The 19,498-nt window shown below is 39.6% G+C and overlaps 1 protein-coding gene across 1 annotated transcript in view; it reads right to left on the minus strand.

Moving 5' to 3' along the window:
- Positions 1–846: 846 nt before the first annotated feature.
- The window catches only part of LOC133133767 (myelin protein zero-like protein 2), a 30,590-nt gene continuing 11,938 nt past the window's right edge, over positions 847–19,498 (minus strand). The window contains exons 4-5 of the mRNA XM_061249960.1: positions 16,267–16,429; positions 847–4,303 (exon numbers count right to left, since the gene is read on the minus strand). Of these exons, the coding sequence (XP_061105944.1) occupies positions 3,955–4,303; positions 16,267–16,429 (512 nt within the window). The 3' untranslated portion in view covers positions 847–3,954. The remainder of the gene's footprint in view (positions 4,304–16,266; positions 16,430–19,498) is intronic.

Raw genomic sequence — 19,498 nt, forward strand, 5'->3', positions numbered from 1 at the left:
AATAAATACAAAATAATCTGAATTTTGTTAGTCACCATAGTAATTGTCTTTTCCCCCCCAGATTCTGTAAAGTATTTGGTTTCTTGAAAAGTGTTATATACATTTATAATTTATAATGATTTTTATTGTTATTTTTATTATTATTAGTCAATCATCATTATAACATTATCATATGAGGATGGTATGATTTAGCAGTGCAACCCACATGAATATTTTGTGTGGGCTCACATAGACATTACACATGAAATAAATGTACCCAGAACTGCACTAGCACTTATATTTTGAAGATGGAACCTTAAAGCAATAGTTCACCAAACAATTATCAATTGATTTCTTATGTCAAAAATAGTCAAATGGCAAAATGAATTCACATTCAAAAGGATCTTTTCCATACATACATTACCAATCACAAATTAATGGTAAAGATAGGAAAGCCTTTGGTATGAAATTAGCTGGTTTCATATTTTTTCCATTGATTTTGATATTAAGACCTATTTAACTGTTCAACATTTTTTTGATATTCCTCTATGACTCTATTATTTTCATTGTCATGCCTTGAATGTGACAGTGATATATTTTTTCTTCTTCAGAGCGTTAATAACTAGAAAGTAACAAGACACATAATTGGTACATTTTAAGTACATATAGCAACAAAATACTTACCTAATTGATTTCTAGAAATTAATCAACTCCTGTGTTCCTCTGAAAATAATCTATTTGGTTGTTGATTCAAAGAGAATATTTGATTAAATCCTCAGCAGCCTGCCTAGTGGTACAAGTTGTTTGAAGTAGACCACCATAGCTACAGTACCCATAGCATGTATTAATGCATTGTGTGTTGGAAGCCTTGTCAGTGCATAGGTCAAGATACTGTTCTCGGTGCTTCTGTGAATTTCCTGTCTTTTTTGGCTTTTGCCAATCATTATCTCTTCTTTAAAACATAGTTTTTGGGTTGAATTTCCTGTCTTTTTTGGCTTTTGCCAGCCATTATGACATTATGTCTCACTTTAAATGTAGTTTTTGTGTTGAATTTCCAGACTTTTTTGACCGGATAGGTAATGTAATCATATCTATATAAACAGTGGTTGCCCTGAGCAATGATATCTTGTGTTATCAGAAAGTAACTTGCATTGTGAATAAACTCAGCTAATTTTGCCATAATAACTTGAACTATTAATGACTAATATAATTCAAATATTTGACAATTTAAAAAGAATAGAGAACCGTAAGTAGTTTAAGACTGTTACCTATCAAATGCATAATGGCCCTTACACCTACTTTTCAGTACCAAGTCAAAAATGAAAGAGTTGAAGTTACAGTAATTGTCCGGAAGCATTGCGATGGCTGATTTAGCAAAATTTTCAGCTTCCGTTTGGCTTGTGCCATTGCAAGCGGAAGTTTGTTTTAAACCAACTAGTTAGCTAGGTCACTAAGCAAGCGCAAAAAGAGAAGAGATGAAAGAGATGCATGCGCTTTACTTTCTATAACTTGCTACCCAAGACCATGTAAATATTATGAAACTAACGACAACACATGCTAGATGCCGTAAGTTGATCGGCTTAGAAACACATTCAGTTATTTCCACAGGGTCAGTCTATGTGTATGTGTGTGTGTGGCAGCAATTATTTCCACAGGGTCAGTTGCTGCAGCTTCTCAAATCAGCACCTCTTAATACGGCAAAGTTATCCTCAAAATATCTGTTTGTTTGGAATGCATGATAAAGTGACCACTGATATAAAATAAATATAGTGTGCTACATACACCAATCAGCCACAACATTAACGCACCTGCTTAAACCAGTTTTTTCATGATTAAAAATGCTTTAAACTGTATAAACCTGTCGATAAAGTTAATATTTAATTATATGATATGTGTACTTATATAAGCAGATAATCATAAGTGAATTTGGGGGTTAGGTGTCTTGCTCAGGGACACTTCGACACAGCCTGGGCACGGGATCGAACCGGCAACTCTCCGAATGCCAGATGACTGCTCTTACGGCATGAGCCATGTCGCCCCCATTGTGATCGAGGGCCTGTTGTTTTTTTTAATTTACGAACAGTTATGGTTAGGATTTGGGGAGCTCCATCACAAGATCATTTTAATAGCTGCTGACTACACAGGTTAGCTAAATATATGTTTGCTAGCTAGCTGCGCGACCAACCAACCATACACTAACTCTACTGTTCAAACTAGCTAACGTTACAGCATGATCGAAGATAGTTACTAGCTAGCTCTGCCTATACTCCTAGCTATGATAGCTATCCATGTAATTAATGTAGTGGTGGGCAGTGAAAGAGAATGAACAGAGGTAGCTAGCTAACGTAATTAGCTAGTAATGTTAATGTTACTTTACCACCAAGCCAATAGAGACTAGCTAGCTAAGCATAAAAGCATAGAGCTAGCCAGCTATCCCAAAAAGACACACCGATAGACATTCGCGTGGCTCGCAGTTGCGCAATGCCTTACATTATAGAGTCACTGGCTAACAGACAAGCTAACCTTTCACCATTCACTTTCAACGGGGCCTCGTCCTCAAAATATTAATTTTAATAACAACCGTAGCACATGAAAACCCAATTTAACTAGTCCGTTTAAAAGTAGGACGTGTTCTAATTTGGTGAGAAACTGTAATGCGCTTTAAAAAGTTTGTAGAAGAGCGCAAAAAAACTCTTACGAAAATGCTCATATTTTCACTAATATTTTCTTTTTAATAAAAACTACCAAACTGATTTTTATGCGATTTTCTGGATTAATTGGAATAGCACGTCTGCCTTACCAAAAGATTTTTCATTTATATTGGTCCCAGAATGGCGAAACAACAAGACTTGCGATTTTTGTGTTTTGCATGCAAGTGTGGTTCGTACATTATCTAACAGAAGCACGACCGTTAATAACTACACTGTTAAAAAAATTTAATAAAGCAGTTGATTAAAGATTTCATAGAATATGTGCCATCTCTCCCACATGTCCCGATATCAACCTTGAATCCATCTGGAATCCACCCTTTCAGTGGAATCAGCATTCGCTTGATTTTCAGTTTCAAAATCTCTACCTTATAATTTTGAAATGCCCAAAAACAACATTTGATATAGATTTGAGGTAGGATTGGATTACAAAATCCCAATTTTTAGGACCAGGGTCAGAGTGTCTAGTTCTGGAATAACACTTTGTCCATTTAAATTATTTATGAAACATTTTAACTTGGAATGGCTGATTGCAAGGAAAAATATTCCAATATCAGAGAAACTGGGGTTCCATAAGCCAGGGGGAGGGTTGGGTTAATGTTGGAGACTACATTCTCCTTTTCTTTAGTCTCGCTATTTTGTATTACACTATGTATGGTCTCTCATTTTTAGTGTATTCCTGTTTTCCTGTATTTGTATGTGTGTGACCTATTTTTACCCATCTAGTTTGACCTGAAATATTGGAGCATATAATGGGTGAGAATCAGAGAAGAAAAAAAAAAAACATATAAAATATTATTATGATTAATTATGCATATAAACTACAAATATTTTTTTCAATACAGAATGCTCTTTGACCTCAGATTAATCTCACAGACTAATAGTTCTAATGTATATATCCTTCTGTATAGTCCCTATGTGCACATACGTAACCCCTCTTGTTTATCGTTCTATTGGTTTTCTGCAATAAAAAACAAACATACAAAATGTAGTCATTCTCCCACTGAACTCTACTTTACCTCAAACATTGAAAGACTTGAATAGGTCACCATGGATATAATCTGTTGCTTTGTGAGCAGAACTCACAAGATGCCGCTTTCCTTCAATGGGACGAGCTGAAAGTAGGTGCAATAGCTTCCAGTACAGACAAGTTGTCCAGTGTCAGACCTAAGATGGTGGCAGAAGGTAAACATTTACCTCCCAGAGTTCTGCTTGATTGGGAAAACTGCAGATCTGCTGGAACACTCTCTGATGACTAGGGGAGTATCTAGAGTGGATCTCCTTTTGTAGTTGGAACTTCCTCCTCTGGCTCTGTTTTCTCTGTGGCTTCCTTGTTCTTGCCAGATGGATGTTTTAACCCTTCTTCAGGGATCACATCCGTATCATTCATTGCAAGGATGGCATCAGCGTCAGTTGTCACGGCAATGATGTAAGTGTCATCCTTTGCTGGGATGATGTCAGAGTTGATGCTTACAGTGTCAGCTGTATCTTCTGCCATCGCTTCCAGACTTTTCTTCTCATCCTCCTTGGAATTGATTTCCCTGATGCTAGCCTCATCACTGCTGTAGTTTACCACCTCCTCTATGGAATTCAGTGGCAAGGTGTCCTCTGGGTCGCTGAAACACAAATGCACAAAAGCAAACACAGACACAAGCACATAAGCATGCACACAAACATTTGAACATGCATGCACACAGACACACACACACACATGCAGTCATTTTCAGAGTCAAAGACAGAACTAGAGTGGTCTAAAGAATCCATATCAGCAACTGACTGCAGCTTCTCAGAGAAACACCCAACCATCCCCTTCAAGAGCCTCCAGGCTATGGAGGATTTTCAGTGACCGTAAATGTGAAGTAAATTCAATCACTACAGTGACACAGTGAAATATAATAAATGTTTGCTTTTGCATAATGATGTGCATTTATCATGGCATATTTAAAATCAAAATGCACATTGCATTGTATTTTATGGCATGTTCTGTCTAAAACACTCATAGTGAAATACAATACAGGGTATATTGCTTTTCAATGTCAGTACCCTGTTTTCATGACAATTCACACCATTGCATAAAAAGAATCCTCGTCATTGCATTTATTAAACACCAGAGTGTCCTGTGATTATTTTTCAACATTTTGTGCCAATATTAAAATACAAGAGAGCATTTCTTGGGTATTTCGGTGGCGCAGCCTGTAGATCACTGACCGCATGCTCATTGCGAGCCGCGATGTCGGCGGTTTGAATCCGACCGCCTGACATTTGTCGCATGTCTTTCCCTCTCTCTCGCTCCCATTCTTCCTGTCTCTCTATACTATACTGTCCAATAAAGCTGAAAAAGGCCTAAAAAATATCTTTAAAAAAAGAAAGAGCATTTCTCTCTCTGGGTGCTGCAAGGAACATGGCATTAAAAGAAATGCAATCAACTGTCCAATCATTCTTGGGGTGTGTGGTGGGGACGGGAAAACAGAGGGGAGGATATTAGAGGTAATTTTTTATTGAAAATAGAGATTTCTATTGAAAATAAAATAAGTGCTTCAACATTGCTGCTAATTAAATGGACAGAAATTAGCCTATTCAGGTAATTAGTAGCATACTCAATACCATGGGATATAGGCAATTCTCTTCAATGAGGCAAAAAATCAAAATGTATCTGCATTGCAAAATCATGCACATTTTATTTATGTTGTTTAAAAGTGTGGCTCCTCTTCCTTCTCTGCACAGTCTGAGAATGGACATTCTAACCGGCATGTGTAGTCTATGCTGGTTGGCTTTAACTGGAAGATGGGAAGATTGCTTGCTCTGGTGCCCTCTAATGACTAAATAAATGTAACATGCTGGACACCTGGGGATTTGTGGCGGGAGAGTGGACAGATAGTAGGCATTGTTTGACAACTGCTATATGGGAGGCATTGAGTTTTCCTCCAATGAGGCAACACAACTCGCAGGGGGTTCACACACTACAACAGTCCATCTATTTAAGTGCAGTAACTAAATTCATGAACTAACCCAAACCATGTTCAGCTACTACAATTAGGCTACTAAAGAGAAGTAGGCTGCAGCAAACTGAATGCCAACCATATAGCAGTTGTCACATGCATACATACTATCCGTCTGTCCACTCTCCAGCATCATAATTATTTTGTCAATCAGACATACATCAGGATCTTCCCATCTTTCAGTTAGAACCAACGAGCATAGGCTACATATGATGGTTCATGTCCATGCTCAGACTGTGCAGAGAAAGATGAGTAGCCACACTTTAAAATAAAGTTGATAAAATGTGCATGATTTTGCGATGCAGATAAATAAATAAAAAATAAATTGTCTAATTGAGGAGAATTGCCTAGATCTGGTGGCATTGAGTAGATTATAACTGTAGTCTCGATGAATAGGCTAGCTCATATCCATGAGCAGCAATGTGGAAGCATTGGGTGGCCTGTAGCGTAGTGGTTAAGGTAAATGTCTGGGACCCGCAAGGTCTGTGGTTCAATCCCCGGTGTAACCACGATAAGATCCGTACAGCTTTGGACCGTTGAGTAAGGCCCTTAACCCTGCATTGCTCCAGGGGAGGATTGTCTCCTGCTTAGTCCGATCACTGTATGTCGCTCTGGATAAGAGCGACATTGCCAAATGCCAATAATGTAAAAGCAGTAATTGTATTTTTAACAGAAATTTCAAAATGTAATGGCAGTGTCTGTTGTCTCAAACAGGCTAAACTAATACAGCTATCCACATAGTCAAACCAAAGATTTTACAGGATAACCAAGTTTGTTGATTGCATTTCTTTTAAGGCAAGGATATGCATACTTTGATAAATGCAATAAGAAGGATTCTGCCACATTCCTTGCGGCACAATGTGATCACAGAGTGAAATGCAATGGTCAGCATTGCATTTTAATATTGGCACACTGATGTTGAAAAGTAATCACATTCCACTGTGTGTTTAATAAATGCAATGGCGAGGATTGCATTATCATTTTGTAACAAAACAGTGCACTGATGTTGAAAAGCAACACACAATGAAATTCAATCCGATATGCGTTCCGTTTTTAAATATGGCAGGATAAATATGCACACAAACATAACATGCATATCATTATGTAAAAACAAATGCAAATTTCACAATGTGTCCCTGTAGTGATTGAATGTCATGAAGTCACTGAAAATCTTCAATACCAGACTAGTTTTTTAAGTTGTCACAAAATTTGGTTGCACCCAAAAATTTGCTGTGGCTCCATACAAAAGGGTAATAAACACTGTCCTTTTTTCCTGACCAACACAATTGCTATTTCGTCACATGCAAATAACTGTTGAAGCAGGAATTAATGTTATACAGTTGTGCTAAAAAAATAGCAGTACAACATTAGTAACCTGATAGTAGTAGTGATATTTCTGCATGACAAATAATTTACTTGTAGATGTAGTAGTGTAAAATAAAAACAACAGACCCAACTCAATGACATGCACGTTGCTTGTTCTGAGTAATTGACCATTCATTGAAAGGGGCGTGTTCAAAATAATAGCAGTGTGGAGTTTAATTAGAGAATTCATTCATTCTGTGAGAAAACAGGTGTCATTAATTGTCCTTTATTAAGGAAGAAGGGAAGCAAATGTTTCACACACTGTAAAATGGGCCGTTCTGAACATTGTTCGGAGGAACAACATAATTTGATTAAAAAGATGATTGGAGAGGGGAAAATATATAAAAAAGTGCAGCAAATTATAAGATGCTCAGCTAAAATGATCTCAAATGCTTTAAAATGGCAACAAAAACCTGAAAGACGCGGAAGAAAATAAGCAACTACTATTAAAACGGATCGAAGAATAGGCAAGGATTCAGCCATTCATCAGCTCCAGAAAGATCAAAGATGATCTACAATCACCTTTAAGTGCTGTTACAGTCAGAAGACGTTTGATTGAAGCTAAGCTAACAGCAAGAAGCTCCCGTAAGGCACCATTACTGAAAAAACGGCATGCATGTCCCACAATTGCAGATCTGTGGACGTTTATAGTGAATGAACTATCAAAACTGCTGGATGTCAATATCCCAAAAACACCACACCTCTGCCTCTTAAATGATGACTCTGACCTAGAACATACTGTAACCCAAAGGAAAATGCTGATGGCAGGTTTCACAGCTTCTAAAAAGGTTATTTTACAACTATGGATCAACCCTCATATACCACGTAGGACGTTTTGGAAGAGCTACTTGGTGGATGTTGTGAACATGGAATATCACACTGCTAGATTAAACAAAGCCAAGAAGTCCACTCTACAAAAATGGAATGTATTTTTATGTAAAATTCAAGAATCCCCTGTATAATATGATAACGTGTTATCTTGTATTTGAATTTCCTTTAAATTTTGTTTTCTCTTTCCACCCATCCTTGGATGTATGTACTTTACAAATACCTTGTAACTTTGTAACCATCTACCCGCCCCCCCTTGTTTATAAAAAGCAATAAAGAGTTGATCACAAAAAAAAAAAAAAAACGGCATGCAGAATCGGTTACAATTTGCCAAGGAACACATCGATTGGCCCAAAGAGAAATGCCATAATATTCTGTGGACTGATGAGAGTAAAATTGGTCTTTTCAGGTCTAGTGGTCATCGACAGTACGTCAGATGACCCTCGGGTATTGAATTCAAGCCACAGTACACTGTGAAGACAGTGAAGCATGGTGGCGCAAAAATCATGGTATGGGGATGTTTTTCATACTATGGTGTTGGGTATGTATACCAGGGATCATGGATCAGTTTGAATGCATCAAAATACTTGAAGAGATTATGTTGCCGTATGCCGAAGAGGAAATGCCCCTGAAATGGGTGTTTCAACAAGACAACGACCTCAAACACACGAGTAAGCGAGCAAAATCTTGGTTCCAGACAAAAAGGATTGAGGTAATGGAGTAGCCGCTCAATCCCCCAACCTCAATTGACATTAAAAATGCAGTTTCTGAAGCAAAACCCAAATATTCACTGGAACTGTGGAATGTATTTAGTTCATCCTGGGCTGAAATACCTCTTTCTAGGTGCCAGGAATTGGTTGACTCAATGCAACGCAGATGCTCAACAGTTGTGAAAAACAATGGTTATGCAACTAAATATTAGTCCGGTAATTTAAAGCGAAGTTAAATCTTGAAAGATTTCTTCAGTTTATACAGTAAGTGTTTGAGTTTGAAGAGAATGTCAGTCTGCCATTTTTTGAACAGATTAATATTTCCTTTTCTTTGCTTCCTGTGAAAGAATAACACAGACTTGATACAATTTGTTAATGCTTTGATTTGGAATTGAATATGTAATGTTTCCACTACATTTGAAATATGGAACTAAAATATTTAAAAAAATATTTGCACTTTATTCACTTTTTTTAACGCACTGCTATTTATTTGAACACAACTGTAGCTCATCATCTGCCTGTCATACTATCACAGGCTTGGAGAAACAGGTGAAGCGGGCCCGTAGGACTAATATCAGTAGATTTAAAGACAAATAGAGCCTATTGTTTGCTTAATTTTATGTAGCTTTAACTACTGGCAGTGATGGTATGATCAGCATCACTATTCATCTACAGAGCACAATGTGCTTTGTCTAGCAATGGGCATTCCCACAGCTTTTAGTGAGTTGGTTCATTAGGCTCTGCTTACCAATACTCTTACTGCTTACTCTTTTGTTGGTCTGGCCAGGCCCTGTCTTGATTTGCCTCTGATTTGCCACAATTTTAGATTGGTTGAAGAGCACATTCTCATAATTTAGGGTATTTTTTATACATGTACAAATTACAGCGGTGCTTATACATAGTCCCCCCCCCCCCCATTTCAGGGCACCGTAATGTTTGGGACACATGGCTTCACAAGTGTTTGTAATTATTCAGGTGTGATTGCCTCTGTAATGCAGGTATAAGAGAGCTCTCAGTACCTAGTCTTTTGATCATGTTGGAAACTATTATTTATCAGCATGAGGGCCAAAATTGTGCCTATACAAGTCAAAGAAGCCATTATGAGACTGAGAAACAAGAATTAAATGGTTAGAGACATTGGCCAAACCTTAAGTTTATCAAAATCAACTGTTTGGAACATAATTAATAAGAAAGAGAGTACTGGTGAACCATGGAAGACCTCCACAGCTGATGATAGAACAATTCTCTCCATAATACAGAAAAATCCCCAAACACCTGTCCGGGAAATCAGAAACACTCTTCAGGACTCAGGTGTGGATTTGTCAATGACCGCTGTCCGCAAAAGACTTCATGAACAGAAATACCAAAATTACACTGCAAGATGCAAACCACTGGTTAGCCACAAAAACCGGATGACCAGGTTACAGTTTGTACTTAAAAGTACTTAAAAGAGCAACCACATTTCTGGAAAAAGGTCTTGTGGACAGATGAGATGAAGATTAACTTATATCAGAGTGATGGCATGAGCAAAGTATGGAGGAGAGAAGGAACTGCCCAAGATCCAAAGCATAGCACTTCATCTGTGAAACACGGTGGTGGGGGGGTTATGGCCTGGGCACGTATGGCTACCGAAGATACTGGCTCGCTTATCTTCATTGATGGGGCGGCCTGTAGCGTAGTGGTTAAGGTAAATGACTGGGAGATGCAAGGTCGGTGGTTCTAATCCCGGTGTAGCCACAATAAGATCTGCACAGCCGTTGGGCCCTTGAGCAAGGCCCTTAACCCTGCATTGCTCCAGGGGAGGATTGTCTCCTGCTTAGTCTAATCAACTGTACGTCACTCTGGATAAGAGTGTCTGCCAAATGCCAATAATGTAATGTAATGATATAACTGCTGATGGTAGTAGCGAAATTCATTCTGAAGTGTATGAATGCACAATAAAGGAGCAAGTTATATGTGCTTGTGATGGAGAGAGATAGCAACTACTATCTGCTAGCTAGCCTATGAGGCACAGCCAATTTCATAAAATGGCTTGCCGACATTACTAGCGCTAATAGCTATAGCTCAATTCTAATTAAAAAATCAGATTAGTCAACAGCACAAATAAGTTGAAGTGGCACACTGGGTAACTAACTAGTAGATGGAAAGTAAAGTAGTAGCATCAACTCTAGTTTTTAAAAACACTTGTTCACTGTGCAATGTAGTCAGGATGTTTTGGTTTTATTAAAAAAAATTTTTTTTAAACTGCAACGTTGAATGAGAACCCTTGCATCATTCGTCTCGGCAACATGGTGCTGTGTATTTTGAAACAGTAAAGTCCAATACTTCGCCTAAAATGAGTTTTAAAATGAACAAGAATGAGAGAGCAGTGTGTGTGCTATGTCTACATTGTCAACAAACTTCGGAGTAACACTCAACATGTAGTGTTCTGTTGCAAAAGGTGAGAGTCTTCATTGTTAGGCATTTTGCACTGAGATAAAATGAAAATATAGCTCTCTTCGGTACTCGCTTTTCTTCCATTTCATTTAAAAAAAATGTTTTATGTGCAGTGGGGATACATTATTGCTAGTAGCTAAGGTTAGTAACGTTGATTAGCTAGCGGAGTGGATACATTATTGCTACGTAATATTAGCAATGCCGTTGCTTAGCAACCAGTTAACTACTGTTCAGTGAATAAATACACAATAAACTTACCATATACATAAATTTACCATACAACATAGTTCCATTAAAAATACAGTCATATAAAGTTTGTCTTTTCTTTCTTTTCTTTTTTCTCAAATAAAACTGAGCTCTGGACTGCATCACAATACTGTCACTGGGCCTTATTTTTGTAAACTCTCATTTACAGGTTGCATTTTGTGTAAGACCATTGCCTCATCTTTTTCGACTCCCGACTCTCGCCTAGCCCCTTTTGATTTGTTTGTTGATCGGATTTCGATCCTTGTTTCATCCTTTAGGATTCCTGCTCAGTCCTTTTTCGTTTGTTTGCCCCAGTGACTTACTCATGCCCGACCCTGTTCACCCACCCCGAATTAGACTTTGTTTTGCTCCTCTGCTCACTGTATAGTGACTCCGGTTATTGAATGTGTTCCAGCTAGATTTTATCCTTCCAACTGGACAATGTTTGTTCTAGATTTCATCTAGTCTGGCAGGCAGAAGCCATAGGGAAGAGGGATGAAAGAACATGAAGAATTCTTATTTTAACCGATGCATTTAAAAAAATGACACACAATCGATCAACCAGCATGCCTGGACATAAACTACAGGAATTTAACTAACCTACAGACTGCTGTAAATGCGAGGTCACACTGCACAATGTCAATGTAAATGTAAATCTTTAATTTGGCAATTAGGCTATTATCTGACTTACAATGTTGAAATTAAGCTATTAAGATGGCCCAAAATAAAGTTTGAAAATGCAATTAAATTGTTCAGAGTTGCTCTTCTGCATACCACTGTTGTAATATGTGTTTATTTGCATAACTGACACCTTCCTGTCAGCTTTGAGCAGTCTGGCCATTCTCCCCTGACGTCTCTCATTAACAAGGCGTTTCTTGTTGTGTTTTTCCAAATTCTGATGGTTGATGTGAACAGACCCGTATCTACATGATTGTATGCATTGCACTGCTGCCACCCAATTGGCTGATTAGAAAATTGCATGAATAACCCTAATAAAGTGCTCGGTGAGTGTATTTTCTATATTTCACTACTTTGCCTGTCGCTATTTCCCTCTGCCTCCATAATGTGCGTACGCATGGGTCTAAGTTTCCGTAAATGTACACCAATTTCCTTTTCAATTTTTTCAATAAGTCTCAATTCATGCTTAGAAAGTAGCGTACGCACATTTAAAGCCCTTTTTTGGGCGTACGCAACGGTTATAAATGAGGCCCCAGATCTCTGTTGGGGTCTGGCTACACGCCGCTTTGAACTAAGTAAGCTTTCAAAGACCAGCTGAGGTTTGTTTAGATTTGTTTAGGCAGGACCCAAATTACTCATCGGCCTGCAGTGTTAAATTCATTCCCACTAATTTCTCCATCCTTTACCCTGTCACCTCTTGACCCTAGACCGGGTCGTAACAGTGCCAACACCATCTGCTTCAAAACCGTTTGTCTCCACCCACTGTGTCTACCCACTCAAATTCATATGCATATGCTTGTTGTGCTTTTCGCAGTCTCATGTTCCTTACGTTAGTGATTTGATCAAATGAGAACTTGCACTGCATCGTAAGATCCTGATTGTTCAATCAGCTGTAACATTAAATATACAATGCACATAAGCTAGCTAATATGTATCGGTACACAACAGCAGAGGAAGTTAACATTAGGTGGCCTAGGTATTTGCCTACTGCCTAACCTACATGGTAGCCAACTAAGCTAACGTTACCTCATTTAACTGGGAAATCTACAGCTACTATGTACTTCTAAAGCTGCAATCCAAACTTCTAAAGCTATAAGCCAAACTAGTAAAGTATAGATTATAACAAGTAGCTGTTCTATTAAATACGCAGGCAAGCTAGCTAGCCAACTTTTGCAAAAGCAAATTCACAAGCTAGCAGATATTTCCACTTTCTCTGTTAACCAAGCTACCTGTGGGCTACTGGAAACTGCCAGCTATTTATAGTGAAACAGAAGCATCGTATAGTACTTGCAATGTTCAAATTAAAAGACTGCTAAAGTACTCCGATTTGGTTGCTAAGGTGAGGGAGTCTGGGTGGCAAGTGTATGTGAGACCTGCAGAAGCAGGCACTAGAGGTTTTGTGGCCAAGTCAGCGATATCGCTCCTTTTGGAATTTGATAGTTGTGGTCGATCACTCAGGAAAGCAATTAAAGATCTATCCGTAGCAGTAGAAAGAACAAGTCAGTGGTTGTGGATAAAGAGAGGGCAGGTTAGTTGGGGGCATCTTAAACTAGCTGATGTCTAGGGGACAAGGCTAGAGATTAAATGGAAATCCATATTGGAACTGTGGCACTGAGTATGAAGTAAGAATGCCAGTGGGGTTGTGGGTGTCTTGGTGGCGCAGCCTGTTGAGCACTGACCGCATGCTCATTGCGAGCCGCGATGTCAGCGGTTCGAATCCGTCTGACATTTGTCGCATGTCTTCCCCTCTCTCTCACTCCCATTCTTCCTGTCTCTCTATACTATACTGTCCAATAAAGCTGAAAAAGGCCTAAAGAAAAATAAAAAAAAGAATGCCAGTGGGGTTATTAGAAACTTAGTAATGGTACTATGTGTACTATTTTTTGGCCATATCGCTGTACGGTGAATTGGTGGGTTGGATGATAAGTGTATTGGCAGTGTATTGTTCTAGAGGAGGTTTACAGGTAAGGCTAGTGTTATTTAGAAATCCACACATGACTGGTGGCACTGAGCATGCATTAATGGTGCCAGTGGGGTTATCACAACCTTAATCACAAGGGAGGTCTGTGTGGTACTGTTGTTGTTCTGTGCAAGGGGTGCATTAGTGGTATGATATGGTGCCTGATGGGGGTATGGGGGGGGGGGGGGATGCCAGGCTCGACTGTAGGTGCCTTCTGGAGGTGTCGTGGGCCTAACTCAATGAAGCAGCGGTGAAGGAAGGTCCTGTGAAATGCTCCCATCAGCACCCTTTTGGCTGATGTATAATATTGTTGTTCGTGGTCTGGTCATTTGGTTGGTAGGAACCATGCTTGAGCTGGGCCTGCATGTACAGCCCCCTTGTAAGCACAAGGAAAATAACATCATATCCTGTGTAATGTAAAATTACTCCTTGAAGCACAGGATGCGAAAAAAAGAGGAAAAAAAAGCAGGAATGAGACAACACTTGAGGGGAGGGTAACAAATGGAATGTTTGGGACTTGTGGACAATTGAATGCACGTGGCTGGTGCATGGATGGAAAGTAACTCTGTTTGTTGCTGGGCGAGCCACTCTTCCGACTGTCTCCTGTCGGAGAAGTCTCAAACAAAAAACTTGAGTTTGACCTGACGAACGCAGAGTGGTATGAATTAATTTATATTTTTAACAACTTTAAGAGAATATTCCACGATATGGTACATTTATGCCCTTCAAATGATTAAGATAATTTAATAATGAACTTAAATACTGGCATCATCTAAGTCTCTGGTACAGTGGCTTCATGTTTCATTTGTTGTTTTGCTTCTGCAGCAAGAATGCCACCGGCCGGGAATTCCGACAACAGGGGGCAGCTGTGTTGCATTTTGGGGTGACTCACCAGCTTAGCTCTGGTTTAAAGATAACATTTGTATTTCAGGAAAAAACCTCTTTTTTAGCTGGGGAAATATTAGTTGTCACTCTTGATTTAAAATCATTGTTATTGCAATTTATGTAGCAACTTTAAGTTGACTTCTATTCTTTTTTTAAAAACACAAATCTGTGTTTTGAAAGTAATGTTTTTTCACCAAAGTATTTTTTGATGAACTGATGATTTAAATCACTGTCTTGTGGGTTATAAGGCAGTATAGTTTTGACATGATACTATCCTCTTATAAGCAACCTCATTCTCCAAACAATGTGTATTAGGCTAATATTATAAAATAAATATTGATACATTTAAATTTTTTATTTTAAAGTTTGTATTGCAAGGCCTACAATATATGTAGGTCTACATTACAAGTTTGAGTATTTGATGAGTGCCTCTCATTGAGGTTACCCTAACAGCGGAAGGTGCGCTGGATATCACCACTGAATTGTAATACTAAATGCTACTCTACTAGGTAAAATATCCATTCACTTAATCTGTACTACAATTTAAATGAACCAGAACGTTAAACATGCTCGCCCACGTACAGTATTTTCATATTCTTAAGGTCCATGGAATGCAAGTATCATTGTCCTAGCCTACATTAATATGTGACTATTCAAAAAACAATAAGGTTAGTGCAACCTCATGGAATTAAAGTTGTTAATAAACAGAGGGTAATACATACAAAAATGCAACACAAACTATATAAAATAGGTAAACATTGAAAGCTAAAGTTAGCTACTAGACTATTGTAAAGAAATTAATGAGGATTTTACTGGCATTGTAAATACACCCCCCCCTCCCCCCTTTCCCCACACCACTCAAAAGAGCAATGGGAATTAATTCACATCTATCAGCAGTCAGAGCTGAGTAGTGACATAGTAGCACATCGTTGATACAATCTTTGATATTAAAAAATAGGGAGAGCAACTGTTAATGTACTGAAGTCACAGAATGATGAAGGGACATGCAAATATTGACAGAGAAGGCCTATATTTTCAATCAGGGCTTACATTGGAATTTAGGTTATTGTATCTTTTAAAATGACGTCTTCCTTTGCAGTGTTCCCAAAGGAAGTTGGGGTTGTCTACGTTTCAAGATTAATGCAGGCATGCCTGTACAGCGTCGCTAGATGTAGGCTACAATAATTATATCTGCACCATCATTTTGTTCAATGTATGCACGATCAATAAAGGCCTAGGATAAATTCTGATTTGAATGCAGGACCATATCATAAGGTAAAAGGCAAATTAACCAGTCATATTACGGAGTGCTTCACCCTTTTTTTAAATCTTCAAATTAGTAAAGTTGTAAATTGTCTTGATTTTCATTCAGGAGTAAAATGAATTGGATTGGTGCATAGTACAGTCTATGGGCCTTTAGGCAGTTGTAGTGTGTATGTTTGAGTGCCCCTTGTAATGCTTCACTGCCTTACCACACAGTTGGGTCCTTCCTGTCCCACTGGGACATTTCCAGTTCCCTCTCCAGACTCCTCCGCCGGCAGTATTTGAACAAAACAAAGATGGCAAGGATGATTAGGACCAGCCCAATGGCACCCCCGACAGCTGAAGCCAGAATAGTGATCTCCGAGATGGAGGCTGCAATGAATGAATCAATAAATTAAACAATTAAACAATGACAACAAATGGCCAACAACAAAGAGCGGGTTCTGAAGCCTGTCGTCTTTATTGACATTTTATTTATTTATTTTATCAACCTTTATTTACAGAGCTGCCATGGGTCTGGAAAGTTGGTTAAAAAACCGAATTCAAGGCCTTGAAAGCTACTGAAAACAAACGGGGATCCTTGGAAGTGCTTGAATTTATAATAGTATACATTATTAATAAACAGGTGGGTTTCCATCAGTGGTTGGTTGCCGTTTTTAATCCAACACAAACAATCAAGCCATCTGATTGGCCTGTGTTAAAAAATATATATATACAAACCAAAGCAGTGTGCTTGCATGGTTGGGTTTCTGGTGGGGCTTTGGTGCGTTCAATTATAAAATAATATTCAGAACGATATACAGTTTTAAAAATATAAGATGCTATTCCCTTTTTAGACTGTGGTTGAATGGAATCATGAGGTGTATAGCCAGGCTAACAGTTCAGAACTTGAACTTAATACCAAAAAGAATATTTATTTCTGCATTATTAATTTCTTTCTGTTTGCCTATTTTTGCTCCTGAATATCCCTAATTTTCTCCCAGGTTTCTGTTCCTTTATCTTCCTGTCAATGAGAAAACTTGTGAGACCACAACAGGAGTGAATAGCAAATGCTTAGCACCATGCCTGGAAAATGTAAGTTCAGCTATTTGTGGCTAACAAATGAGCAGTACAAAAGTTGTCTTCTTAAAGTCCCAACTAACATTTATATGCCCAGATGTGGTCTATGCAAAAAATTTTCATTTTTACATTTTAGTCATTTGGCAGACGCTTTTAATCCAAAGCGACTTACAAGTGCATAGGTTCTACCATAAGTCAAAGCATCACATCCAGAAACTAGCAAAATACACATGAAATGCTGTTCTAAACATAGTTTCATCATAAGTGCATTTTTTTTTTTTTGGGGGGGGGGGGTTAGACAAGGATAGGGATATCAGAAAGGAGGAGTAGGGGAAGTCAGGAGGGAGGACTAAGGTAGAGTTTGAAAAGGTGGGTTTTGAGTCTGTGTCGAAATAGGGGGAGGGATTCTGCAGTTCTGACAGTGGTAAGCAAGTCATTCCACCACTGAGGAACCAGAACAGAAAACAGGCGTGAACGTGCAGCTCGACCGCCAGGTGCACGTAGAGAGGGAACCGTAAGGCGACCAGAGCTGGCAGACCGGAGTGGTCTAGCTGGGGAGTAGGGAGTGATCAGGGATTGTATGTAAGGTGGGGCAGTCCCCTTAGCAGCCTGAAATGCCAACACTAGGGCCTTGAAATGGATGCGTGCGGCAATAGGAAGCCAGTGGAGGCCAATGAGAAGCGGGGTGACATGAGCCGACCTGGGCTGACTGGTGATCAGGCGGGCTGCAGCATTCTGGACCAGCTGGAGGGGCTTGATGGCACACGCTGGGAGACCGGCTAGGAGGGAGTTGCAGTAATCCAAGCGGGAAATGACGAGCGCCTGGACTAGGAGCTGGGTGGCTTTCTCAGTCAGGAGATGACGGATACGGCGTATATTATAGAGAAAGAACCTGCAGGTTCTGGCAGTGGAGGATACTTGTGGAGCCAGGGTGAGGAAGTTATCAAGAGTCACCCCAAGATTCTTTGCCGTACGGGAGGAGGAAACTACAAAGTCCTCAACAGTCAATGAGAGGTCGATTGACGGAGAGGACTTAGCAGGGATGTAGAGAAGCTCAGTTTCGGCGAGGTTGAGCTTCAGGTAATGGGAAGTCATCCACGCAGAGATATCAGCCAAGCAGGCAGAGATCCGTGTGGTGACTTGGGTGTCGGGGGGGAAGGAAATGAAGAGTTGGGTGTCATCAGTGTAGGAATAATAAGAAAAGCCATGGGAAGAGATAACAGAACCAAGAGACATGGTGTATAGCGAGAAGAGGAGAGGCCCAAGAACCAAGCCCTGCGGGACTCCAGTTCGTAGGGGGTGAGGGTCGGAGACTGAGCCCCTCCAAGTCACCTGGTAGGAGCGACCAGAGAGGTAGGAGGAAAACCAAGCGAGTGCAGACCCTGTGACACCCATCCCAGACAGCGATGAGAGCAGAATCTCATGGTTGACTGTATCGAAGGCGGCCGACAGGTCGAGGAAGATGAGGACAGAGGAGAGGGATTTATGTATGAGAGGGGAATATATATAAACATCGAACTAAAAGTTTGGAAATTTGTGTTTGGTATATTATTTCTCTGTTGTCACAATGCTTCTTGGCAATACATTTTATACTGTTGGGAAGCCAGTTTATTTCCCTTTTAAATGGTGCCCCATTTGTAAGGAACATGCATTTGTGGGATGAGCAGCATGGCTGAGTATGTGAGTAGCGCTCATGTAAAATTTGCCAAATCTTCTCTGCCAATGCCAAACAGCTTATTCTGCTGTTGCTATTGAATCTTGTTTGGTGTTGTTTGGTGGATTGGATGATTGAAGTCTATCAGTAACAAGGAAGAAACAAGACATATTTGCAATTTTATTATTCATTCATTTAACAAACAGTCAGGAGCCTCAGTAGCATGTGAAAGAACCATACACAGCCACAACAGCCTGGCACCTCCTGCTGTGGGATGGCATTCCACTCCTCAACCAGGATTTGTCGCAAGTCAGCCAACATGGTTGTGTTGGTCAATCTAGCAGGAACAGCACGGCCCAGCTGATCCCACAAGTGTTCAATTGGGTTGAGGTCAGGACTGTTGGCAGGCCATTCCATTCTCTCTACTCCCAAATTCTGGAGGTAGTCTCTGATAAACCCCGCTTTGTGGGGGCCAGCGTTGTCATCTTGGAGGATAGAGTTCGGTCCCAGACTGTGGAGATATAGGATTGCCACTGGTTGCAGAATCTCATCTCGATATCTCTCTGCATTGAGATTACCTCCAACGATGACAAGCCTTGTTTTTCCAGTGATGGAGATGCCGCCCCATACCATCACACTGCCTCCAGCAAAAGGTGTTACTCTATCGGTGCAGCAATCAGCATAGCGTTCTCCTATCGTCCTGCAAATCTGTAGAAGACAGCCTATGG

This window comes from Conger conger, chromosome 7 (genome assembly GCF_963514075.1).
Source record: "Conger conger chromosome 7, fConCon1.1, whole genome shotgun sequence".
NCBI classification, from domain to species: Eukaryota; Metazoa; Chordata; class Actinopteri; order Anguilliformes; family Congridae; genus Conger; species Conger conger.